Source organism: Amphibalanus amphitrite, unplaced genomic scaffold (genome assembly GCF_019059575.1).
Source record: "Amphibalanus amphitrite isolate SeventyFive unplaced genomic scaffold, NRLGWU_Aamphi_draft 000039F_arrow, whole genome shotgun sequence".
In the NCBI taxonomy this organism is placed as follows: domain Eukaryota; kingdom Metazoa; phylum Arthropoda; class Thecostraca; order Balanomorpha; family Balanidae; genus Amphibalanus; species Amphibalanus amphitrite.
In genome coordinates this window covers 672,663-698,826 of record NW_024881535.1, presented here as the reverse complement: position 1 = coordinate 698,826, position 26,164 = coordinate 672,663, and the positions used below count along the sequence as shown (strand labels likewise).

The 26,164-nt window shown below is 50.8% G+C and overlaps 1 protein-coding gene across 2 annotated transcripts in view; it reads right to left on the bottom strand.

Annotated features, from left to right (window-relative positions):
• Positions 1-7,241: 7,241 nt before the first annotated feature.
• The window catches only part of LOC122373995, a 35,074-nt gene continuing 16,151 nt past the window's right edge, over positions 7,242-26,164 (bottom strand). The window contains exons 1-12 of one of the 2 annotated variants that reach the window (XM_043352497.1): positions 22,857-23,143; positions 18,692-18,930; positions 17,621-17,715; positions 14,895-15,103; positions 14,440-14,579; positions 14,001-14,124; positions 11,983-12,144; positions 10,988-11,365; positions 10,625-10,759; positions 10,190-10,337; positions 9,644-9,878; positions 7,242-9,250 (exon numbers count right to left, since the gene is read on the bottom strand). In XM_043352497.1, coding sequence (XP_043208432.1) covers positions 8,443-9,250; positions 9,644-9,878; positions 10,190-10,337; positions 10,625-10,759; positions 10,988-11,365; positions 11,983-12,144; positions 14,001-14,124; positions 14,440-14,579; positions 14,895-15,103; positions 17,621-17,715; positions 18,692-18,930; positions 22,857-22,898 — 2,715 coding nt within the window. In that variant the 5' untranslated portion in view covers positions 22,899-23,143 and the 3' untranslated portion in view covers positions 7,242-8,442. Of the gene's footprint in view, positions 9,251-9,643; positions 9,879-10,189; positions 10,338-10,624; positions 10,760-10,987; positions 11,366-11,982; positions 12,145-14,000; positions 14,125-14,439; positions 14,580-14,894; positions 15,104-17,620; positions 17,716-18,691; positions 18,931-22,856; positions 23,144-26,164 lie in introns of those variants that run through there. The other variant, XM_043352491.1, reaches the window with a different exon arrangement.

Genomic DNA, 26,164 nt, shown 5'->3' with positions numbered 1-26,164 from the left:
ACCTCGGCGCGGACGGCGCGGACGAGGCATCGATTGCGAGAGGCGGGCCGGCCGCCGGCGGCGGCGCTCGCTGCCAACTGTGCTTCTGATTACGGAAAAGCGCCCATTTAGCACCAATTGGAAATTTGGGATACGATTTTTGGGCCTACGATTGTTGGCAGAATATTGGGGTATACGTGGGCCAAATTTGCAGACTAGCGGTGCCCTGAGTCGGCTGTAAGGACGGTCTGAACACAAGCAGTTAGCGGGTGAAAAATCATAACATTGAAGATAAAGGTGTAATTAACGTCTTATGGGGTTTTATGGCGAAAATGACTGGTGCCATGTGCAAGAACAAATATTCATCTATATAATCGCCGAGTATCGTCATGTTACCCTTCCTCAATCTTTTCGTATACGAGTTTAAGTTGACCCTCTCACAAGCACATTCGGGCCGATTTTGACGCTTTCCGTTGGAGACCGTCCAAAGTGAAAACGGCGAATTTAGCCAAAATGACGCACTCTACCAACACAAAATTTACACCATTCGAAAGGTCTCGACGAGCTCTATCGATTGATACCGGTGTCATTCTGGTTGAATGTCACACAAACGTTCAGCAGCCTCGGACATTCGCCGTTGCCTTCAGCCTGCGTCGGCCGCCGCGAGTCGATTCCGTGACGTATGTCGCCGCCGAAGCACGAACTTTTTTCGAGTATTTCACTCAGAACAAACCACCGACCTTTCTAAATCCCTCATTTATGAATGTCACTCAACTTTATCTTTCTTTTGAGCCCACATATAAGCCATTTGGTGTTGATATGTGGATTTGACAGACGATTTTCTATGCCATAGGAAATACATGGAGGCGAGCTTTCGGGGCGGGACGGTGCAGCCGCCGAGCCGATGCGTAGAAGCAGGGATCGTCATTGCTAGCAGCTGAAGGTCAAATTTTACACCGAATGTGACCTTTCTAGAACATATTCGTTACAAATTTAGTCACTTTTAGCCAATAAGTCTCGGTGACGGGTGTGGATCCCTCCCTCCTTTGAACGGGCCTGCCTACTGCAGTACGGTGGCAGCCCGGTAATTCGATGACACTACCGCCTGCCAGCGTCACTCTTTCGTCTACCTTGCCCCTATATTTTCACAGCACCGATACCCCAGTGTGGATGAGACCCATGGACCGCGTGTGTCGCCGACTCTGAGCCCCGGCTGGTGGTAAACCAAACACCTCCCCTTTGTGTGGCCCCCACGGGCTGCGGTCGGGGGCCGGCGCGGCCGGCGGCAGGCGGGGACGGAGGCCCCCGGCCGGCCGGCCAGCCCGTGTCAAGCAACATGTGCAAGGTGCATTGCATTTTGCAATGTAATTCGGCGAATTGTATGTTGATTCTTTAACTTTTGTTCAAGAATGAACATACATAGTTTGGATAGAGATCATTTGCTAAGAAAATGAAGTAGAAAATCCTGAATAAAATTTGCATAGTTTACCTACCGTTTTACTGCATCGATGAAGTTACCAATGCGCACAATGCAGTAAACGGATAACGGCTTCTCCCAAACGCAGCCGACAGCTTTGCTACCTGCCGAGGAATTTATAATGCTTCATAGGAAGTGGGATCATTTCATATACCTAGTTTAGATGGAGCGTGGACGGCGAACGGTAGACGGTAAACGGTCGGCACGGTTTCGGCGGTGGACTGTGGGCGGTAGGTAACGTTTGCCGATTGACGATGAACGATGGGCTGTGAACGTGATGAACGGTGGTGAAGAGGGTGATGGTGAACAATCATTGCGATGGGCGGTGGACGGGTGGACGGTAGTCGGTACCAACTGGGTGGACGCCTGGACGGTTGGCGGTGAACGGTGGTGGACGGAGGACGTTAGGCGGTGGACGGTAAACGGTAGACGGGCGATAGACGTGCAGTAGACGGCAGATAGAAGACGGATGTTGACAATATTCGCCAGCCGATAAGAGAGCCAACCGACTGGCGCGCTATTCAAATTTCAAACATAACTGCAGTGCACGTTTTCAGAGTACCTCTATGAACCTGAGTCCTGACCACTACGGCCGAAAGATAAGGTCCAAAGCTTCATATTTACAGGCGACCTATTTACTTTAGCGGCTTTTATGTTTACAAAAGCGGCTTTTTACAGTTGCCTGAATAAAACTTGCACTCTGTAAAATTGTCCTGCTTATCATTCACATTAAATATACGGGATATAATTGGTAAATACACAAATTAATGCAGCTACCTACCTACCTTTTGCTTGCGATTTTTTTTTTCTTCAAAAAGGTCATAGTTCAGAATGATTCTAAACTCTAGAGGTAACGTGAAGAATAACAAGGTCATTTTTGCCCGTGTTTGATCGTAATAGCATGATTGACGCTGCACAATACCATTCACATGTTCCCTATTTCTACCACTTTTTATAATTGCACATTTTATTCTTGTTCAAAACTATTATTTAACCTATCAAGCAATTTTAATCTGTGACCAAACAAGAAGTCAACAATAAAATGACTAGTGTCTGAACTCTGAAGACGGTGACATCATGCTCTACCGTATATGTTGCAAAATGAACTCCATATCCTAGACGGAAGTGGGGAGCGACTAAACCAAAACCAGTGGAAGCGAACGCGATAGGTCCGCTCGGGGTAGGGCAACGTCAGTGCAAAGCAGACGTGCACACTGCACACTGCACAGATCCTTTTTGGCAGGGCTCAGTCCAGTGTGTCGGCCGAGTGTAATAAGGTTGCGAAGGGAAAAGCGAGTGAGGTGGGATTTCCAAGTCCAGTGTTGTGGCAGTGACGGATTACGGAACTAGGTGACACCGGACGGGCTTACAGACTTCCTGAGAAGGAAGACAGACGAGGGAATTACCGCGCTCGGCGTTTTCGTTGAAGTTGAGTTGAAGTTGAGAGAGTGTGCCACAGAAAATGTTCTGTGACAGTGTGCCAAAATCAGTTCGGTGTGTGCCAAGATCGGCTCGAAACTTGTGCCGATATTAGTCCAGCTTTTGTCTCAGTCAGGTTGGAGTGCCCTGAGAATCAGCCCAAAGTCAAAGTGTGCCAAGATCATACTATTTCGTGCGAAGTCAGACAAGAGCAGACAAGCCACCTACCACAGCGATAGCCAGCTACAACATCGTCAAGCTCCGAATCGTGACCTGTACCCGCCTGCCAGTCTGTCCTGCCTCCCCCCCCCCCGCCCCCATCGAACTCCCACCGCCTGTCAGTTGTCAATCCTCCCTGCGACCTGCACCGTTCAGTGTTCCACCATGATTCGACCCCTCATCACCCTGACCTTTCTACTGACCTCTGTGCTTCACTCCGACGCCGTGCAGTGCTACCAATGTACCGACCACGTCCACATCCCCGGCACCAACACCACCTGCTACCGCTTCAGCACCACCTCGAGTCCGCAGACCTGCTCAGACGAGACCTGCATCAAGAAGGTGGCGGGCGGCAAGGTGACCCGCTACTGCGGCCCTCGGCTCCAGGAGGAAGGCTGTCAGTACCTGGAGGGAGGTGGAGTCCGCTGCGTCTGCTCCGAGGATTTGTGTAACGGTGGTGACCGGCCGACGGCGGCGCTGGTGACGGTGACGGTGGTGATGGTGGTGTTTGGATTGTGTGAGAGACTCTGGTGAGACGAGGATGACGGCGACGCTACCGGCTTCCTTTAGTGAGTGTGAGGTTGGAAGTCTCTTTACACAGGCTTGGATGCGAGTTCGCGCCGAGTTTTTATCCCATATACCGATTACCGATGCAACCGTGAAACGAGTATCCGCCGGTCCGCTCTAAATGAGCAAGGGTTGCTTTTGAACGGTGAGACGTTCAGTAGCGCCTGGCTTGAGGAGAAATAAGAGTTTAGGTATTGACGGTTTTGACTTTTGAATAAACATCCAGGAAATTACATACATGTCTCTATTTTTCATCATCCTTCTACTACAATCGTGTCAATAGTCCAACCGTCGTATTCGGAAAAAAGAAATATAGGTACGTACGGCCAAGTTGGAGCTATGAATGTCCGGTAATTGCGATATTGGCCTCGGCCTTGGGCTTTTTGTAATATATTTTCTATTACAACCAACTGGATCAATAATATTATGGCCTCTTTAGCTAATATGTTAAAATTAACGGATATTGACGTCTTCCCGGACCGTTCCAATATTAGTTGACCGGGCCATGCTATTTACTCGCCCACAATGGCCACTGTAGTTTGTTATCAAGATCGAATGGCAACAAATGTGTCCTCATCGTGTCAGGCTCGCCTCGTCACCTCCACTCTCCCCGCCCCAGGTGCCCCTCCCCCCCCCCTCCCCAGCCGGACGACACTCGCCTCGGGCTGCGATCGGCCCCGTCGACCAATCAGCGTCGAGCTTTGGTCGCGGCCCGAACGCGGCAGAAGTTCGTCTGACGTCCGAGAAGACGAGAGTGATTGCAGCGTCGGGTGCGTCAATTGATTGTTCACGGCTCAGTGCAGGGTTGGGCGGGAATAATCCAGTGTAATTACTTATTAACCGTTTATCAGTGGTGACCGCTGTCGTGTGGGAAAATTGATCTGCAGTGAAAAGTGACCGTGAGTGTGCTGAAACTGGAAGTGTCGTACCTATTCATATTACCAATCCATTATCCAACCAGTGCGCGGGGGATGGAACTGGAAATTCATCGTCTGAGACGTCGGGCTTTGGACGTGCGTCGAAAGGTAAGTTGAAGTTACCTACCTATGTTTATGTCCACTCTGAATGCATGTAGGGTCATGTGTGAGTGGTTGATTGGGTCGTGGATAGTGTTTTTCAACATCCACCACGGCGAGGTTCTGGTGGTCGGTGCGTGCGCGGTTGCGACCATTCTCCCGGGATGGGGAGCGGTGGCCGTTTGTCCGTCTATCCTGCCAGCCTTTCGTGAAGCACTCGCTCACCCCCCCCCCCCCCCGATCCCCTCGCCGCGCTGGTCGCGTCGACCATGCAGCCGTTATCGGTGTTTTTGAACTTGGTGTTTACTCAGGTGAGGTCTGGCCAGGTTTCCACTGCGTGCTTTCCACCGGGACTGGTGATAAAGTGGCCAGGGCGACCGAGCGCGGCGACTTAGTTCCCCACGGGCCACGGCCTCAGCCAGCTGCACAGTTGTCGCCGCCGCTTTTTCGTAGGCGTATTACATGCAATTGGTATTTTTCAGCAGCAGCAAAACAAATTATAAATGCGGGAAAATATAATTAGATAACGACATTCACGCGGTCGCTTGAGACGTTTCTCAAACCGGAAATGGAGACTTGTGATGACCTGATCCTTCTCCTTCCACGGCACGGGCGCATCCTTCCCTTCCTGTTGTCCAGCGCGATCCCTGACAAGTCGCTCCCGTGTCAGCACGGATGACAAGGCGTCCTCCTATCCCTGCAAGCAGCGGTGAACTATCCGGGAAGCGCTGGAGGCGGGAAGAGTGCGCGGTGCTGAGGGAAAGGGGTCAGAAGTTCAGAAAGGGTCGTGGTCGTCAGAAGTTCCCCTTTTGACCGAGGTCCGATGTGTACCCAGGCAGCGCCGGACAAAGCGAGTAAAATCCCATCACAGTGGAACGCAAACATTGGCGGTGGTCCTTAAAGTCAAACGACAGGAGGCCTTCAGGAGTCTGAATGAGGTCAACGGAGATCGCAGAAGCCTGCCAACAAATCCTCCAAGAGGAGCGGAGTAATCAGGCGTGTAGGGTGGAGCGGGATTGCTGGAATCGTCTCGACGGGACCCGGCAGACGACCCGCTATGGGCGGAGGACGCTCCTGCTCTCCCTCAATCTATGTAATCCACCCCGGTTCGACCGAACGCTACGCATCACTCGACTGTGCCACACCATGGAGTGAAGCAAGTAAGCGTTTGGCAAGGATGCCAAAATACCTTCTCACTGCTGAACCGAAGTTCTGGCAGACTGCCTCCAAAGGGAAGTGGTTCAACGATGGATCAATGATGCTGAATTTAATCCATCGATGAGTGAAATGGTCAGTTCGATTTAGATAATTCGGTTAACCCACCGCTTCCGAAAACGCGAAAAACGGGCCGTTTTCGTTTGAGACATAGTCTGAACGGCGCCAGAGACGATGGTGTTTGAACGCTTGACGATCTCACTTGTGCAAGGTGCATTTTTCTTTGTGCATGATGAATAAACTGATTACGGAGCGAGCGAAGCGAGCGGAGTCTTACGTAGAATAACGGAAATTTCTGAGTATGAGCGGCCTGCCGGCCGGCCGGCCGTGGTCACGATTCTGCGACGCTTATATCTCAGCAACCACTTGACCGATTTGCGTGCGGTAATTTTTGTAGGGTAACTTCATTCCTTCTACCAAGTATTGGACGATTCCCGATGCATGTGGATTGTGGGTGACCCCTTATGCACGTGCCACGTGCAAAACGAAGAGGTGTCACTTTTGTAATAGTTGCAATATCTCGGTAACTACTGGGCCGATTGCGCTGAAAGTTGGCATGTAGGTAGGCACCCACTAGGCAATGCATATCCATGTGCCAGAGTTGGGGTGCTGCTGCACGTGCGCACGTGCAGGGGTCGTTTCCAGATCTCAAGAACGGCTGAACTGATTGCGCTCAAATTTAGTACACGGTTAGGGACCAGTTAGTAGGGTGCCGTGCACAAGTCAGTTGGGACCCATTTTGCACGTGCGCACGTGCAGGGTGCCGCTTCCAGATCTCGAGAACGGCTGGGCCGATTGTGCTCAAATTTGGCACATCGCTAGAGACCGGCTAGTAGGGTGCCGTGCACAAGTCAGTTGGAGGTACCCCCTCGAAATTTCGCACGTGCAAGGCCCACCCTCTCGCTCGCTCCGTTAGTCGCCCCAAAAGGCGTTATACTGGTAGGTATCTCCCGAAAACCATTTCTGAACTGAGACATCGAGGACATTGTGGTCGAACCCGGAACCACTTTCGTCGTTTCGTCAAAATTGACCAGGTTTGGGGAGGGGGTCATGCTCTCGGTCTCAAAAGCGAAACAACTTCACTCAGTCGGTTGCAATCTCAGCTGCCGAATCGAATGATATGCGGCCTGAGTTTCATTGCCGAACTTCCTAACCTGATTAGCTTTGACCTGACATTGACCTGAGATGAACGTCTAAGTTAACCGTTGGTAAAATATGAGTGTATGTATACCTTTCCGTCACTTTGACCTGCTATGACAAACATCAGTTTCGAAATTATTGCTCTATAATTTTCTATATCTCTTTGTTCTTGGGCGTGCATGAGTTTTTGTTGTTACACGTAGAGATGACCTCATAAAATGTATTTCTGAATCGTATTTATTAACCAAAACATTCGTAATACGCATAATAACAAAACATGCACGCAATGAAGGACGTATAGGCATATTGTTGTCAAAAGTCGATGGAATCGAAGTTGGTCGATGTCAGCTGTCAGCTGTCTCAACTGTCAGCACGGGCCCATACCTGCGTTTTATCCAGCATAGGTACTGCGCAACATCTCTCTCGATATGGCGAATTACACTTTCGACACCGTTTGTCGAACAACCTATCTCACTCACACATTCATCCAACTACGGGCTTGTTACCGTTCACAGTTTACACGCAATACACATCGTACTTACGGCTTCACAATGGCCCGGCAATTGAAATAGTTCCATCGTGTGATATTAACCAGATTCTATCAAGCACAACTCTTCTACCATCGTTTCATTACCGTAACTACACTCTCCACCCCATCACCAAGAAAGTGCGTCCATCCGTAACAAAATGCATCATCACATCAAACGAGAGCGACAAATACAAGTTAAACACGTTCATAGTCTGGCTCAAATAGAACGGCGTCAGCCACATCGTCAAACTGTGAAAATTGGAGCACCGCTTAAATCCTCGCAGTTCACACGAAGAAAGCGAGCTTGAAACGGGAAGAAATTAGCGATACTTAGCGGTAGCGGTATTTATCCGGCGTTCTTCTGGACCTATCCCAATGAACTGGACAGCAAAATGCTTCACTCTGAAGTCACAACAACGGAGAGGACCTCATTCACTATTGCCTGCTTGACCGTATAGATACGCAGCTTTTGATCGAGCGAATGTATAATTCTACCGAACTTGTAAGCAATCATGTGCTGGTTTGACAGAGTCGCTGTTCACCCAACTACTCGTTGGTCCATTGCTCAGCATGTTCATATTCTTCAGCACCGTGTTCCACAATTTATCCGGGATACTGTCGAATCGCGGGCGTCTCGGGCGTTTCTTCACCCGCCACAACGCTCGGCAGGCCGCAGGTTCATGACGCTGCCGGGCGTCTTCGGCCAGCTTCCACTGCCCCTCCCTCACCCTCAGGCCTCAGTAGAGTGGGGACGGCAGGTCCATCACGATATCGCACATCTTTAGCTCGATTCCCTTGCCTCACTCTGCTCCGCAGTAGAGCGCCAACGGCAGGTCCATCACTTGAAGTTTTCAGCTGGTTTTCATTGCCTTCTCTCACCCTCAATAGAGCGCGGACGGCAGGTCCATCACACTGCTGGACATGTTCATCCTGGTGGCCGAGCTGAGCGTACCGCTGCTGTAGTCCGGTGACGGGATCTGCAGGTGGCGCGACGAGTAACGCCCGGCGTTACGGTGACCCCGCGAGACGAACCCGCGCGGCTCCGGGAGACGGTACTCGGGCCCGCCGCCGGTGCCCCGCCGCTCCTCCGCCTCCTGGAAGTCGGACGAGGCCGAGCCGGACCCGGATCCGGAGCCGGACCCGGACCCGGAGCCGGAGCCCCAGCCGGAGGAGGAGGCGGGGTCGGGCTCGCGGCGTCGGCGCACCGGCCGCACTGGTGGCGCCCTCTGCGGCTCCGGTGGCGCCATCTCTGCCGCGCGCCGCTCCTCCAGCCAGCGGCGCATGCGGAGTTCAGCAGCCCGCTGCAGACGCTCGTGCTCCTCTCCGCTCTTCCCGGATCGCGCTGGGGCTAGTTCGTCTCGCGAGCGAGCTCTGCGTGGGGCTGCTGACCATCCGGCGCTAGCTCTGCGGTCTATCCGCTCCGCTCTTTCCCCTCGCTCGGACCTCTCGCCTCTCTCGCGCTCCTCAATGCGAGCAGCAGCTCGAGGGACGAGCGCTGAGAGCTGATCGACGCTGCCACACCAGTGGCGGGCCTCTGCCAGCCCTCCGCCGTGGTGGAAACTGCCCGAACGCTGTACCACGCCCAGACGTCCGGCTCCGAGCGCCGCCGGTTCAGCGAACGTCTCCCGCCTCCGCAGCGCCGCCCCGCGGGAGTAGTGGAAACTACGAGTACTCTCCGACTCCACCACGCTGTGGGAGGAGACATTGAGCGTTAGCTGACGGTGACTACACATAGGCTAGCTATGCGAGGTCTAGTCATCCTACATTTGATTTAGTTTCAATCTTACAACTGCCCGAAACACTTTCTCGTAACTGAGAATTGAGTTTGTAGCCCGTGATTTCTATTCAGGAATATACGGTTGAGGCCTGACTTTCGCATGCCATGTTGTTCACCACCAGTTTGCAAAAGGGAGCCGTACTTCAAAAGGGAGCTACATGTTTGTTTCAAACCAATGGGAACCAATGTTTTCAAACTCTGATGTCATTTTATGTCAAACTAGTTTAGCCAATAGCCCTCCCGCCCCCTTCCGAAACACCCTTTTTACCAGCCTCAACCTCCACACCGTCTCCGAGGATGCCTACCTTGATGGCCGCGACTGGCGGCGCTCAGTCGGGCGCTGCAGGCTGTTTTGACTCGTCTCACTGCTAGCTGTCAGCGTCTCCTCGCGCTCTGATTGGTCCGCTGTGGCGTGACGTCGACAGGCTGTCCTGCCCGGCGGCATCGGTACCCGGCACGGGACGATGTGCCTCTCCCGAGAGCCGCGCGATTTGCGGGGCGGAGGGCTCAGGCTGTCAGCGTGGGACGAGCCGCTGCGGTCTGCGGGTGGGGAGAGGTTGGGGAGGCGGTCAGAGAAGGTTGTGGCCTGTGGTAGATGATTAGTGATTTGGGTTTGGGGTTTCCTACGACTCGATGTCTCATGTCAGCAGCCAGCTCTCAGCAGCCAGCTCAAAGTTCACTTGTGCCTTTCGCACAAGTAACCTAACCAGTAACCACCTCATTAATTTTATCAAACGACTCGAAAACCGCCCTATGAGTAAACGAAAATGGTCGTAAACACTTAACATCCTGACATCCATCTTTATCAACGCATCTCGGTGTCAGCGTTCGACCCTCTCCAGCTATCTGACCTGAAGCGATGCTCATGTTGGACTCGGCGTTGTCGATGACGCTGGTCAGCTGGTCCATGGCCTCCCGGATGTCGTCCGCCTCGCACGAGTGACGGCCGCACGGCGCCACCGGCATCGGAGTCACGTTCTGGTAGACGCGCCGCTCCGACTGCGGTGGCGGTAGTGGGAACTGTTAGTTGGTGAGACAGCCGCCAGAGGCGCTGGATTGGACGAATTGCTGACTTGCTGACTGCTGACTGCTGAGTGCCCAGACCTGAGGTCAGCTAAGATATTTAATTTGCTCAAGACATTGTTCAGGTTAAATGGAAGCTTCGTGTATGCTAGAAACTCATATTTCTGGCAGCCGGCAGGTAAATAAATGTGTGAGAGCGAAATTGACTACATGGGCTTTGTATTTCTTAGCGGTTTATAATGGCAATTCTGAGCGTGACTGACCCTGGGCGGCAGCTGCGAGGAGATGGCAGACCGCGGCCGGGACGGGTCGAACATGATGATGTCGTTCTTGACTTCGATGGTCTCACCACTCAGCTTCTCCTTCTCAAAGTCGGACGGCGAGTGGCGGCCCTGTGTCTGAAGAGGAGGATTAGATGATGACGACGGCAGACGATTGAGGAGTAAAAGGACATTGATGCTACTTCCGTTGAAGAGATCCTCGTAAAAGGGTAGGCTTAGCGCCTATGTTCATTGTTATAACTCAGGAGCTCATGTGACTTGTGACATTGATGAATTCTGGGGGAAGTCTATTTATAAACGCTAACGCCTAACATCCAGCGACTACCCGTGAAGTTCGGTACTTACACTGCTCTCGCTCCTGTTCCTGCTCTTCCTCTCCTCGTCTCCGCTGCTCTCCTTCTCCTTCTCCTCAATCTGACGCTCCTTCTCTGCCGAGACGGCTCTCTCATCACGACTCGCCAGCGAGATCGACGAGAGAGTCGAGGAGAGCACTGAACCAGTTGAACTCATGTCTGCCTCCCGCGCGTCATCTCTAGGCGGCGCTGGGAAGCTCGGATACACCTGCGCGCCGCCAGGTGGCTCTAGCGTCCCGCGGCTGGTTCGACTGCTAGTGCGGCTGATCCTCGAGTGGGGAGCGGCCGTGAGCTGGGACTCCAGACGCTGCAGCCGTGCTGACTGGGCGTCCTCGTTCTGCCGCATCGACTGGATTCGTGTGGCGTGGTTCTGTGAAACAGTTGCAAAAGAGACGGAGTCAGCGTAAGAAGCCTGCTGGAACTTAGAACGGGATCTAGCAAGCAGCAAGCCTGATGACATGTTACGAACAATGCGATGGAGAACGCTTGTTTGAAATCAATTGCTTTCAATTCATCCCGTACATTTCAACGGAGACACTGAAGTTTTTGTTTTGTTGGGTTAGGCCCTTTCGGTCCAATGGGACCATTTCAAAGCCGGGAGGATGATAGGATATAGGGGGAGAAATTGGTCTGGGCAGGTACCCTATAGTGAGTCACCGGGGCTGAGCCCGTCCAGAGGACAGGCCACCCAGCCCCAAGGTACTCACTGCACCCGGCTACGGGTGCGCTCCCTCGGGAGCAGCGGTGCCGCTCCAAGGGAGCAGCCCGCATGAGATAAAGTTGCCTGTCCAGTCCGGAGGGGGGTTGCGGCGTGGAGGAGAATGATTTCAGTATCCTGAGGATAGAACCACGGAACGGTCTACACTGAAGGACGGTCAGGCGGCCAAGCTTTCGATAAGTCTTGCTCTGTCTTTCGTTCCATTTCTATTCAGCTCTGTCTGTAACCCCTCGCCCTTCCCGCAGACCCCACTCTCCCACCCCACGGACCTTTAGTTCTGTGCTGAGGTCGTCCTTCTCTGCCCTCAGGCGGGCCGTGTGCGCCCGCTCCGCCTGCAGCTGCTCGTACAGGTCATCCACGTCCACGTACTGGTGCTGCCACCTGTCGAGCTCCTCGCGAACTGCGGCCGTCTCGTTACTGTTGGACAGGAACTGAAAAGATAGGGAGCATGATTTTATGAGACTTGAAATTGTCTGCTTAAGTCCGTTTTGTCATAACCGGGTCTTTCTACTCCATTCCTTTCAAACGAGTCTTTTGGCACATCAAGCATATTTCCCTTTTTGCCACCGCCTCCATGCTGCTTGTCAAGGAACCCTTCGTGCCAAGTCGAGGTGTTATCGGCGTGTCTAGTGGTCGATAAAACTTCCAACGTGCCAACGCTCGTTGGAGCAAGATATTAGCAATACTTGGAAGAGCTGGAGACAGTCCGCCCGTCTACATGGATGCTTCCTTACGCCTAAAATACAGCATTGACTTATGACTTTCTAATCGTCCGGTGCTGTTATCGGCTGCTCGGTACCGCGTGTATGTTCCCTCATTCACTCCTGGTCACCCTTCGGTCACCCCTCGCTGGGTCGGGCCAGTCGGCTATTTTTATCCTCTTTCCGGCTAGGCCACCCGCTAAGCTCCCGCCGTGCCGCGCCGTCTGCGAGGGACCTGACCCTCCTGCCGGCAGAGGTTTCTCCAGGTGTCTCCAAGGAGCCATCGTAGCGCTAAGGGTGTGCTCCGCATACACATGCATTGATTTTCGCCCTTACTAGCAGGGCCGCTGGCACGCGTTGGCAGCGCCCCGCGGGCATTCTTTCGCTTAGGGTCATTTTGTGGTAAGGAGGATCAGAAAATCGCCCTTCCAACTTTCTCCAGGCCTGGGTGTTTTATCGAGCACGCCTGAAAACGCACAGTGGACCGGAATCACACTTCGATTGCGTTACTTCGTATAAGGTAATACGATCAAAAGTGCGCTCTTTTCTCAATCAATAAGGACAAGTGCGTTAAAACACACTTATAAAGTTTTAAGTTAAAAGCTTTAAAATGCTAAATTTCAACATTTCTACGCTGATGATAATCGTTAGTTGTTTCAGACTTTGGCATGAAAACGTAGGCATTCAGATCCACCGTGTGACCGGTCACCGTATGCAGTAGTGTGATGGTGTGAGTTGGGGAGTCAAGGCAGTGTGGGGAGAAGGTGAGGAGATGCCGGTGTGCCGAAGCGGCAATTGGCAGTGATTAGACAGTTGTGCATGCATTGTTCATCTAGCATATCATTTGCTTGGGCGAATTTATAGGCATGGCGCCTGTTTATCCGTCTAATTCAAAGGAAAGGTGTGAGTATCAACACTGGTCGTACTTCTCATAGTCATAGTCCAGGTCCTGAAATGACTGGCACCTGAAATTTTCAGGATATATCGCAAGAGGCTCATTCCCAGACGTTGTGCCAAATTTTGCGGCGCTACGCGACACCACCTTTTACGCTATTCGCGAAAAAAAACTTAGGGAGGCTGGATCCCCCCTCCCGCCAGGCGAGGGCTAAGTTGGAGACAGTGATGGGACTAAGATGTTCGTTGGAGCAACTCCAAGCATTTTATCGACCTCTGGGCGTGTCTCGCAAGCCGTTGGCTTGTATGTAACGACCCCAGAATCTATACAAGACATAGGTACAGGTCTCGCGAGATTAAGCGGTAGGTTTTGCACTTTTACATTTCCGGTTATATCTCAGAAACTAATCGATCTACGATGAAGCCATTTTACACGATCATGGCCGGCTTGTTACCCAACAAGTCGATCGCATCTTCAACACTTAAAAGCTTAAGACGACGAAGATATAGCCTGAAGTACACTAAATTTTCTAGGTGCAAAACCTACCGCTAAAACCCGCGAGACCTGTACATCTCGATTCGATAGCACCGAACCCCATCTGTCTTATTAGAAGAGTTAGACTAGTTTACTGTTTAACCCATCTGTCTTCTGTCTAGAACCCATCTGTCTTTCTCGCGTCCATTCATCTGACCTTCCTGAGCACGTTGACGTCGAAGCCGGCCTCCTCGATCTCGGCCTGAAGGTGGACGCGCTCCTTCTTGTCGGCAGCCAGCTCCGTCAGACGGTTCAGGAAGCGCAGGCACGCCGCCTGGAAACTGGAGAGAGGACGGACCTCGGGTCAACAAAGGCAGTTAGACTGGGGCTAATAGGTGCGCCAGAATGGAGACTGAGGATAGAACTCCCCAGTTAGCTAAACGTGAAATTGCAGGCTACCGGCTAATACGCCAGACTGAAAATTGTATAGGTTGGCACGAGATAATTTAAGCATTGCATGATGATGGAGCAGTGAGATTTACTGTGACTTCATCGTATCGTCTATCAGTTAGAGAAAAGTTGTTTATCTCCCTGAAACTACGGAAGTCAGTACGCACTCGCCACATGGCAGAGGTCACTAGTGGCTCTCAACTCACCTGGGCGAACCGAACGAGGTGAGCATTCCCACGAGGAATTTGAAGCGCACCGGCTCGCCGAAACGCAGGCGCAACGTGCTGGCAGCCTCCATCACTTGTTTGTGGCCGCGAGGGAGCGTCTCGCACGCCACCGTGAGGAGCTGGTGGAAACCGCAGCCGTCAGGGGCGTCGGGCGATCGTAGGTGGCGCTGACGCACTACATTGCAAATATATTCACCTTGGTATTTCTTTACTGACAATTTTGTTTGAGCATTTTTCAGTTACAGGTCTTATAGATAACTTTGATTTATAATGTTATGCATTATGCTTTGCGTCATTTAGACCCGTAGGCGATCACATTTCACGTAAAAACATTAAACAGTATTTGCCAACCATCCATTCGACTTCAAAGGTCCTGTCGTGACATCCCCTCGAATCTGACGGACATTCTCTCGCCATCCTCCATCATCACCTACCTCTAGTGCCAGGATCCTGGACTTGCTGAAGTTGCTCATGATGCAGACGGCCACCGTGTACAGGCCGTGCGAGTAGTTGACCAGCTTGCTGGCCGTCTTCTCACACCTCAGACAGTGTTTGAGACAGATGAGGCAGTCGTACTCGTCCGTCAGAGCTCGACGGAAGAAGTTGTGGTGCTCCTTGGAGCGCAGCGTTCCGCTCATCGAGGCTGGCGAGAAGAGACAGAGGGACGGATTAAAATTTGAGTGGAAGTATGCATGAAGTCGACCGTCGTGGGGAAACGCACTGTGCACGGCGATGCACTAGACTGAGAGCCGGGCGGGTCAGGCACAGTGGCTGACATCGTCGATCCTGATCAAGATGGTCTGAATCACTATGCCCATTGTCGATATATCGCCCGACCTCTATCTAACCTACATTTTCTCGGCCTCAATGACCCCATCAGATCGTTTATAGCTGCATTCGAGCATTCCTTCAACCCGTTAAATATGCCGAATGGGCTTTCTCATTTTTGTTTATCCCCCAAGTGGGCATGCCTGTGCACCATCTCATTACATTCTCCTTGTCAGTGTGTGTCTACATTACGCCATTCTCCCCGCCCATCTCGCCACCCCATGTCCGTCTATGTGTCAGCGGAAGACCCCGACTCTGCCGCCGGTGACCCACTGGGGCGTCGTCAGCCATCCTTCACGGCTCGATGACGCCTCTTTCACGGACCGACGACCGTGTTCGACCAACGGTGACAGCGCCCAAAGCGGCGCGGCGTAGACGACAGTGGCGCGCCGCCGCGCCCGACGACACAGTTGGCCGCTGGGCCGGCGCAATTGACCCTAATCTGCCCCGTGGCGGGAGGTAGTTAGTATTCGTATGCGGAGACTTTCTTTCCACGGCTTTACATGGGTTTGGTACCGTAACGTAATGGAAGGTAACTACGCGCTAACGAATGTGTTCCTACTTCATTACGTGCTAAAGCTAGGTAAAATATTTGATCGGTAAATACTTTTTAGGGCTGACGAAATCAATGAAAACTTTTCATGAGTATTCATAGCTCTGAGTAAAAGCATGGACAAAACAATCGTATTTCGCGGTTGAAACGCCTCTCGCTCGCTTCCGTTCTTTCAAAATTCGTTTTCGAAAGCTGTCAATTTGCCACACAACATCGCCATTCTCAGTTGGACAATAACAGCGCATGATTAGGAAAATTACCAATTCAATCAGCCCGTAAAGAGGCTGCACGCCGTTGATGTCACGGCCCGCCCGATCACGTGACATTGTGTCACGCCTGAGGCTGTGTCACGTGCGTCACGCGTCACATGTCACGTGTCACGACTGACAGAGTGGGAGCGCTGTCAGGAGGTGTCACCGTGACCGCGTACGGGATTTGAAGTGACTCAGGTCATGCAGTGTGTCAGGTGCGTCACTGCGTACGGTACAGAGGTGAGAGGGAGGGAGGGAGGGAGGAGAGATAGAGGGAAGAGAGGAGAGAAAGAGAGAAAGGGCGAGGAGGAAGGTAGAGAGAAAATATAGGCGAATCGATGACTTATTGGGTGAATGAATGAATGAATGCATGAATGAATGAATGAATGAATGCATGAATGAATGAATGAATGAATGAATGAATGAATGAATGAATGAATGAATGAATGAATGAATGAATGAATGAATGAATGAGTGTGAGTGAGTGAGTGAGTGAGTGAGTGAGTGAGTGAGTGAGTGAGTGAGTGAGTGAGTGAGTGAGTGAGTGAGTGAGTGAGTGATTACATTTCCTCTTAGCTGCTCGGAAGCACATAAGAGCTGACATAGAACCCGCCTCCGCACAGCATCAGTCCATCATCAGTGCCTGACATTGCCTTCCGGCTGTTGACGGTAATGTCATTCCCGTGACGTCACATTTGTCCAGACATATGGCCCAGATAACGGTGACGTAGGGATAAGGCAAACTCGCCAACAATGCCCTCATGTTCAACAGCTGATGCCATGAAACAGGGTGTTCAGCACATCGCTTCTGCTGTTTAGGAGTCAGCGGTTTATACGAGACTTTGAGGGATAAGACTACAATCGAAATGGGAGACACAAAAAGCCTGGAGTTCGTAAATCGTAAAGGTTTTGTTGTAACGTGACATGGCCTGAAAGTGTACATTACAAGGGCTGATATGAATAAATTTTAATGACTTGCACGAAAGTTTACATTTGCCGAGTTGTTCGCCCAGCGAGCACTTGATTACTGTGTTGTTTGCCGGCACAGCTGCTAGCCAGACTTTCCCTTGCGTTGGCGGGTCTCATTTGGTCATAGTTTACCGCCGTTATCGTGCCTAAATACCAATTAGGGCTTACCACGAGCGTGCAGCTCCAATTTGGAGCGTTTGAGTAACTAGCGCGGCAAATTTTAGACGGTCATGCTAGGCCTTCATGTTGACCAATTTCCCGGAAGCAGTTATCTATGCTTCACGTAACTTCTAAAGCTCATGCCTGCGCTTCTTCTCCACTGTTGAGAGTCGTCTATCTTTATAAGTTTTCACTAACTCGAACTTTAGATATTGTTGCCGGTGTTGTTGCTGTTGCCATTGTTTTGTTGCCGCTGTTATGGTTGTTTTGCTGCTATTGTTGTTGTTGTTGTTACAGTTGTTGTCGTTACAGTTGTTGTTGTTGTTGGTGTTGTTGTTGTTGTTGTTGTTGTTGTTGTTGTTGTTGTTGTTGTTGTTGTTGTTCCCGATCATCCACTCACCTGCATAGTCTGTCTGGGAGAGCTGTATCATCTTGAGAAGGTCGAGCAGTCCAGTCACACCGTCATACGGGTCCGAAACAAACTCCCGAACAAAGCTGGAACAGAATAATAAAAAAATGCGTCATCAGGACTATAGAAACACGACAGCTTGCAGTACCACGCATGACGATTGTTGACGATTATTGCCTTGCATTGCGAAAGCGGAAATAGTTTAGCAATGTCCTTCAAAATGAAAGCGAAAGAGACAGCGAAAGCAAAATACACCATCTGCTCAATTGTCCATCGTAATTGCTTTCAATTGCTGCACACTGCTGTAAAATTCTGTGAACCGTATCGAATGGCCTTCCGGTTGGACCTACTCTCTGACCCGCAGTCTACCAATTCAATTATATGGTACATACGAAACCCAGGAGTAGATTACACAACAGTCGACAATTTACCGTGCCCATCTGGTAGATTTGAAACTAAGTCTGCGAGGGCATAGAAAGTTCATGTTTCGAAATGGGACGTTTCAGTTGCATGCATGAATGAGTGGCCGTGTCTCGGGCAAACCTAGCGATAGGAAATGCATGCTCGTTGCTCAGGTCATGGATGATTGACTTTTCAATCGGCCTGCTTTCTTTTGACCGCAGCAATGACCCTATAGGATAGAAAATATTTGGGATGTTTTTTTCAACTGCAGTTTTTAAATGCTTCGCTTTATAAATGTGGAGTGGTGTTCAGTGTTATTTTTCCCATTGTTTGTATACATTAATTTTTTATAACGACATTTCGCTCACTCCAATGATAACATTTTGGGATTAATTATGATAAACCAAATGTAAAAAAGTTTCGAGCGTCTATGAGGTGCTACATCACATGTTTCTCATCTCAGTATCACCTCTCAGCATTAATATCAAATTAATAGCTAAATAGTGCCGTTTGACTTGAAACCGTATAAAGGAGGTAACATAATTAACATAAGCAGTTAAACGCCACACTAAACAAAATAACCATTTTTAAACGGCTTCAGCAAACTTTCATACGCTATACCGGCGCCACCGGCATCCTCGGAACCCCCGTCTCACCCACCTGGGGTAGGACATGCGCAGGTCCTGCCGCAGCTTCTTCAGCAGCTCGGAGACGCCGGCCAGCTGTCTCATGGTCATCTCCCTGCGCTTGTTCCTCTCCTTCCGCTTCTTCTCGGACCTAGCGTCGCGCTCGGCTCCCTCGGCAGAGGACTCGATGTAGGCCTTGGTGCCGCCCTTTTTGCCCCAGCGGCGCAGACCGAGTACGTAGTCCTCGGCGTTGTAGAGGGGAGGTCTCGGCTCCTGAGAAGAGCGGGGGAGAGGGAGACGAGTGAAGGGCAAGCACCGAACGACTGTTTGATAGGAGGAGAGGAAGTGGAAGATCAGACAGGCTAGACAGGAAGGTAGAAGGCTAGGCAGGTCAGCTGGGGAAACACCTGGACAACATGGAAGTGAACGTTAGACGTCTATAGGCGACATAGATGTCTGAGGTATTCGCTCACACTAGGGTAGACTCCAGACGACCGAGTCTCGGTGCATGAAAATGCGATTGCACAGAGGAGAGGAACGGCCAAACGTTTAACAGTTTTCACGTGTGATAGAGCATGCTGTTCTTACTCTCCTCTTTACTCCGATATTGGCACTACCAGGCTAGAGTCAAGATGTTGAACACAGTCATGGGGATGACAGCATCACGTCAATTCATTGTTATGTCTGTCGTGCACATTTCGTTTGTACGACGGTCGACGGTAGCGCGTTGACAAACTACACACACTGTTGTGTTGTTTCAGTGCTGCACCTAACTCCTTCGGACCGATTCAACTCACTTTGTGATGCAGTTAGGTATGCACTGTGTTGCAGATGCACGGTTGAATGCTCCCTCCTCATCAATATTTTAAAGGCCAGGGTGGTCGTCTTTTAGGGTTGCTTCAGAATTAGGAAGGTTTGGCAATACTTTGCATTGCAAATGCATTCAGAGGTAAACAGCAACGATTCATTGTGGAAAAGTGAACGTCCGCATTGGAATTTACAACGTGACGAGAGTTGAAGGTGAAGAGTTTCAGTTGAAATATTTTATTTTCCTACCTCCAAGTCGCAGTTCTGCCATGCATTTTTATCCGATGGTGATGCAATTGGCCGAATGCCGTCGCAACATAGCTCTCTTTACATGCAAGAGGGGTGGAAAGCGTATGCAGAAGAACGGTTCGCCCCACGCATAATTGAGGAGAAAGCAACTGGGGACACACAAATATATTTCTTTGCCTATATTCTTTGTTGATCAGCACCACTTTACCACCATCCACCCCACCATCATGAATCGAATCGTCTCGAATCGCGATTAACAAATAAGTAAAAGTGGTAGGTACGTTGATTAGTTTCGACTCTTGTGCGCCTTTTGACTGAAAGACCTTAACTTCGCCAATAAAATCCAGCGCTCTTTTTTCACCCAATTCATCTAACAATCTCTGCTAAAACTACCTCCTGCCAACAATTACCCAACCCCTCCAACATGGGCCCATCTGTTCAGCTCCCTGGCACCATCACCGCAGTATGACCTGCCTGCAGCGGTGGCGTTCCCTCCCGTCAGAGGGTTCAACGTCCCATCCCGACCGCCGGGCAGCCCGCTCGGCTGGACCGGCGGCAGCGGGCGCATTGGACCGTGACGGCCACCTCCCGTGCACCGCCGCAGCACGGGCTCAGCGAGACGACGTGTGCCGACTTCGAGCACGGAGAGGATGGGCTGGAGGGTGGTTTGTAGAGGACTGACAGTCATGGCGGTCGTGGTTGTCTGAGAGCGTGGTGTGACGATATTTTGAGCTGCAAGACGTGCTGTAAATCAGCACAGAATGGTATGGGGCTGAGTGCCTGTTATGGAAGTCGATGTTACAGTGTGTTGTCAGCAGAAAGCTTTGACGTGTAACCAGCTCTATGTATGATGCTGAGTACAAATTGCTAGATACTGGGCGCAGTCAATACTGAAAATATATGGATTCCAAGCATTTTGGACAATTGACTTTGGTACAGGCATTTAGCTGTCCGGAACTCTCCCACGCAGCTAAGTAGGCCTACTTTAAATTTGGAGCCTCTTGACTAACTGATTGATTTTCTCCTCCGCAATTGGTGAGCAGTAGTATTAGTATCTACTGGACTTACACCCAGTTATTCAGTAATTACCGCAAGCGGCAAATCTTGCTACTGCACTCTACTAGTAGTTAGTCGTAGTTAGTTGGCTGTGTATCAGGCCAGATGGCCGAGCAGCCACTGCTCGCTGTGGGCATCGTTCGCCAGACGCAGCAGGTGGTACCTCAGCCCAAACAGCACGGGAGCACAAGTGAGTCTGAAATAAATTCCACCGCTCGAGAAGAAATCAAGAGTGACTCGCTTGGCACTCATAGAAACCGAGACGAAACTCTATGAGGACAATGAGGTATTGTGTCACGTGCTGATTATTTGGCGAAGCTCTTGGTAGGGATGAGGAAGGGATTATCTTCATATCAGTGGCGTCTGGCGGCCGTTCCTCTGGTAATTAGCCGCTCGTTGGAGGCCACTGATCGACGAGGGACGCCACTGGGAAGGTTAGAGACTTTTCACATCCCGCCACAGATGTGCATGTGTTCCATATGTCACGGTCAACTATACCGTACTTCACGCTTATATCTCACGGTGAATGGTACCGTAGTTCACTTCTGCCAGTTAGGAATCACGGAAACGTCGGAGTTTGTCAGAAAAAAAACGTGCATTCTTTCCTTTTCTCTTTCTGGCAACTCAGTCGGAGGTTTTACTGCAAGTGAGCTCGTGGGTAGCTTATTTTGGCTCCATCTTTCGTCGTCCCAAAAGGCGACTTAAGGCCGCCGTCCACTGAGCGGAACGCGTGCGGTCCGTACGGAATTTAACACAGAACCCTATGGGCGCATCCGGTCCGTACGGAAATCGTGTGCGCTCCGTCCGGACCGCATCCGAACGGCAATCAGCTGTTGATTTTCCGTCAGCTCTCCGCATGCGTTTCGGATGCGGTTGCTACGGAGACGGAAGAGTGATGTCCGACGCGTTGAACTTTTCTGCGGAAAACGCATCCGGAACGTCCGGAACAGACGTGGTTTGGGGCCGTGTCGGAGGCAAACATTGTGAATTGTACGAAGAATTGGAACTCGATCATCATGAAGTAAGTAAAAATTATTTCCTTAGAATGGCAAGAGTATTCGCTGCTGGTTACTTGCAATATTTTATTTGGTAATAAGTGATAGGAAACATTTATTAGCTCTCCGCATCCGGACCGCATCCGGACCGCATCCGGACCGGATGCGGCCAGCGTGCGGCGACATTCCGGACGGACTCCGGACGGAATTCCGTCGCAGTGGACGGCGGCCTTTACTGTTACCTTTTCGGCGGGGGCGGAGCGCGAAAAGGCAAAGTTGCCCCTGTTTTTGACCGACCGTGATTTTGCTGAACTTTGGTGAAAGAAAGATCTCGTAAAGGTTCCCTGTCTGGGTTGGAATTTGCCCAAAAATAACCCAGTATAAAGAGCTACTCGCAAAAAATGGGGTAATGGAGGGGGGGGAGATAGTATCTCCATTGCTCCTACTGTACCATGTTTTGCACGCATTACAGATGCACATTAGTGGTACAGGCTTCTGAACTCGCTTATGTTATTGCACAGCACGACACCTATAACTAACGCGGTTAGCCGATGGAATCACAGTTAGCGAACCTCTATACTGCCTCTACTGCCCATAAGCACGATTCAGTTCCTCCGTCTGCGCTCACGAGACAACGACACGCTAAGAGACAAGGAGACCATGGGACGGGTTGGGCTCCGAAGGCGGAGCCACCCGTCTGGAAAACGTCGCTACCGCACGCACCCTCGACGGTTCCCAATTTCCCATTGTTGACAGGCGAGCGCCCACGAGCGTCGGTTCCTCGAGCGACTGGGTGGGGTTATTTGACGGATAAGAGGACATGGCGCTCACGGATCTCCAGAGAATATAAAACTCAGTTGTAATAAGCTTATCTAGTAATTAGGACATTACGATTCGTGACTAAAATAACTCATACGTGCATGGTTATTGAAAACGTCAAGATCGGGTTTGTTCTTCAAATCAGGCAACAGCAAATTAGATCGGTCTTTGGGGTGCAAATTCCTCCTTGTTTGTTCATTGTAATGTAGCGGTATGGTCACCAGTCTAAACATAAATATCCACGATGCAGTCACTCACTCTCCTCAAACTCACCACAAACTCCTCCAGGTCCGTCACTTCCCGTATGATCACCATCCTGACCCTCCTGACCTTCAAACTTCAGTGACCTGGCCTCGGGTGGTCACCAAACCAACTCCAGTGCCCTGACCTTCAGCGGACACCAAACCAACTTCGGCGAGTGAAGTGGGCAGGTGACGCGCTAGCTCTCCCTCATCACGTCAACGACACTCGGATCTCCAGCAGACACCGGCACTGAACTGCGGCCCGCGCGGGAGGGCCGCTCACCACCTCCGCGCGTCGCTGCTCTCGGACAGGGACTGGCCGCACACACCGCCGCTGCGCTGAGCCGCCGGCGGCGACGGTAGCGGCGGCTATGGTAACTGGTAACAGTAGTGGCGGCTGAGGTGGTAAATGCGTTATCAAGGGCGGATCCAAGGGGGGCCAACGGGGCCATGGCCCCCCCCCAAGACGGTCAAAGGGGGGGCCATACTATCTTTTGCCCCCCCCCAAGACAGAAGTCAAGAAAACTAAAAAATAAACATTCTCAAAGTTCCTATGCTGAAAAACTGAAATATTGCTTTGATGATTGAGTGACCTTGGGGCAAACGTGAAAAACTCTGCCAACCAGAGTCAAAATGGCCTTTGCCGGCGAAGGTTAACATGTAGGAGAAATTGACATGATATCACATTGTTATTCGCATTCATAGGCACGTGTTCTGTATTGTGTACTGGTTGGTTTTAATTGCAAATTTGTTGGAAAATAAGATTGTCATGAGGCACTTTTTTAAAGAAAAGGGTATTTTCAACGTTTGCCATGGCCAAATGTGTGATTCTAGTCAGAAAACTGAGGAATGATCATAACAACACTGAGTATAATCAACTTCAGCTTGAGAGATTTCAGAAGCTTCTTAATAGCTGAAGCTTCTTCATAGTTCATTAACACTATCAAACAGGAGCTTTCTTGTCTCATGCCTGAATGTATATGGATTTAAACCTCGCCCGTATTGGCGTTTTGTCAGCCGCGAACGTATAGGGGGGGGGGGGGGCGTTGCCCCCATTGCCGTTTGGCCGCTGATCGAGCTAGAGCTTCGCGAAAAAAAAACGAGCGTGCTGCCCGTGACGAGAGGAAGACGATGATACCCAATTTAAGGTCCTAGGTCATTGGTTCATGGTTGACCTTCCAGGTCAGGTCAATGACCCAAAACTCGGGAAAATTGGGACCTGTTAGAGCGTCGTAAGTGTGGCTGAGCTTTTCCGGGGTGCTGATCACGAATATCGTGTTAGTGTTGATCCCAGGAGATGTCTTCATGCATTTAGGCCAGGTCGGGTCAGGTCAACCAGTAGTGGTCCTGCCGGGTGTTCGTAGTACGTGTCAACCGCCTCTGACAGCTTCGTAACATAATACGAAGGCACCAAAAGTACTTCGTAAATGTTCAAATGGTTGCTGAATTCGAGTTCAGCTCCAAAAACTAGCCTAGAAACATGTAAAACTCGAAAAAGTGAACTGAGGTCATCAAAGGTCAATGACCTGACCTGATCTTCAGGTGACCTTCACACCCATCCAAATGCATGGGACCAACAGCATATCACATGTTTGAACGCTTGAAACCACAAAAAGACTGCAAACGCGCGGCTAATGCGAGCCAACATACGCCGAATCGCGATCCCGGCCAAACATGGTCTCGAGAAATAGGTCACAGGTCAAAAGTCACTTGGGTCAGGGTAATTAAAGTTTCAGGGTAGATGCAAAATTGATTAACTCGAGGGTACTGAAAGTTTCGTCGCGATTAGCCGTTTTTACGCGAGTTATTCGCGAAAAACCGAGGGGGGTGGGGTCTGTTCGACCCCTCCCCCTATACGGGGGAGGGTTAACAGAGGAAGACACAATTTCCCCTTACCTGTACTTGTTTTTGAAGTGTTTCAAGCGTCATTTTGAGAAGGTGCTTTATTCAGTTAGGGGGTGCATGTGCACCCCTAAAACCCCTAATGCTCCACCATATGTCACTAACTAAACCCACTATTTGAAGTTATACTTAATGACACATGGGTAGTTTTCACTCAACATAGTAGGATAATTAGGCATTAAATGCAAAATTAGAGCTTGAGATTGTCCGGCATTTAGCCCAACAGGATACCTCTTCAATCGTCCTAGCTGAACCCAGCATAAGCTCAGCTTGTCTGAACTCGGACACACCATCAACATTGCCGAGTCTGAATTTGAGCTCGACGCCGGGCCATGGGCCTGAACTTTGTGGTCATGGGCGCGGGAGCTGGGGGTCAGTGGGGGCAGCCTGCCCCCACAACTCTGGGGCCGTGGGGGCGCTGCCCTACAACTTTTCATAGGGCTAGGAACCGTCGGGGCAGCTTGCCCTCCCTGAATTAGCGGTTGTGGGTCACAAAGGAATACTAAAGGGAAGAAAACATTTAAGAAAAAATCCCCCTCTTTACCTGACTTGACAGCTCATGTGGAAGATTTAGGCCTTTATTCTACGTTACCAAAAAGGTAGTTCCTTGACTCAGCTGAGACAAAATATCTCACTTTTTGCAAATGTTTTCGTTTCGTTTTTTTTTTTTCGATGAAAAGGCGAAGGGTGAAAAATAAATGGCCTAAAACCGGTGAGAAAACTAGATTTGGGGGTACCCTAGGTTTGGCTAGTCCCAACCGGTTGGCCCCCCCCCCCCCCCCAAGACGGCCGGCTGGATCCGCCCTTGTGCGTTATAGGGCGGTGGAGAAGGTAGTTAGGAAAGCTTAAGTTAAAGTGAAGCGGCCACTGCAGTGGTGAAGGTAGAGGACCATACAAGGGTGGTGGAGGCCAACTCGGTGCCATTTCGACCAGGGGTTTATAAATTATTCTGGAAGGCTGGGAATGTGGTTTGTTGCGAAATACCTACACTCCAACTTTCCCCAAAAAGCTCACCAGATGCCAGTTTTACCAACAGAAAAATAGCCGCCTGCCGGAATTGTTTGCTTAAAGACCGCTTCACATAGGTACAGGGTGAAACGGTAAAGCGCTATCCGCTTACGTGGCCATCTCGTTTACGCTCCGTATGTGGAGCGGTCTCTAGACAAAAAATTCCGGCAGGCGGCTATTTTTCTGTTGGTAAAACTGGCCTCAGCTCTCCAAATCATCGCGCATTTCGACGCCTTGTGATTGCGAAGGGAGCGACATAAGAAGCCTTGCTGGCATGCGTCCCACACATCCCCCATGACCGTGAACCTCCAGTACCTTTTGGATGGTGACATCGGATACATGGGACGAGCACGGGTCATTACGCCACAGTGTTTTACGACCTCATAAGGTTTTTTACCAATGCGTAAAAACTGCCGCGCGTAACGCCAC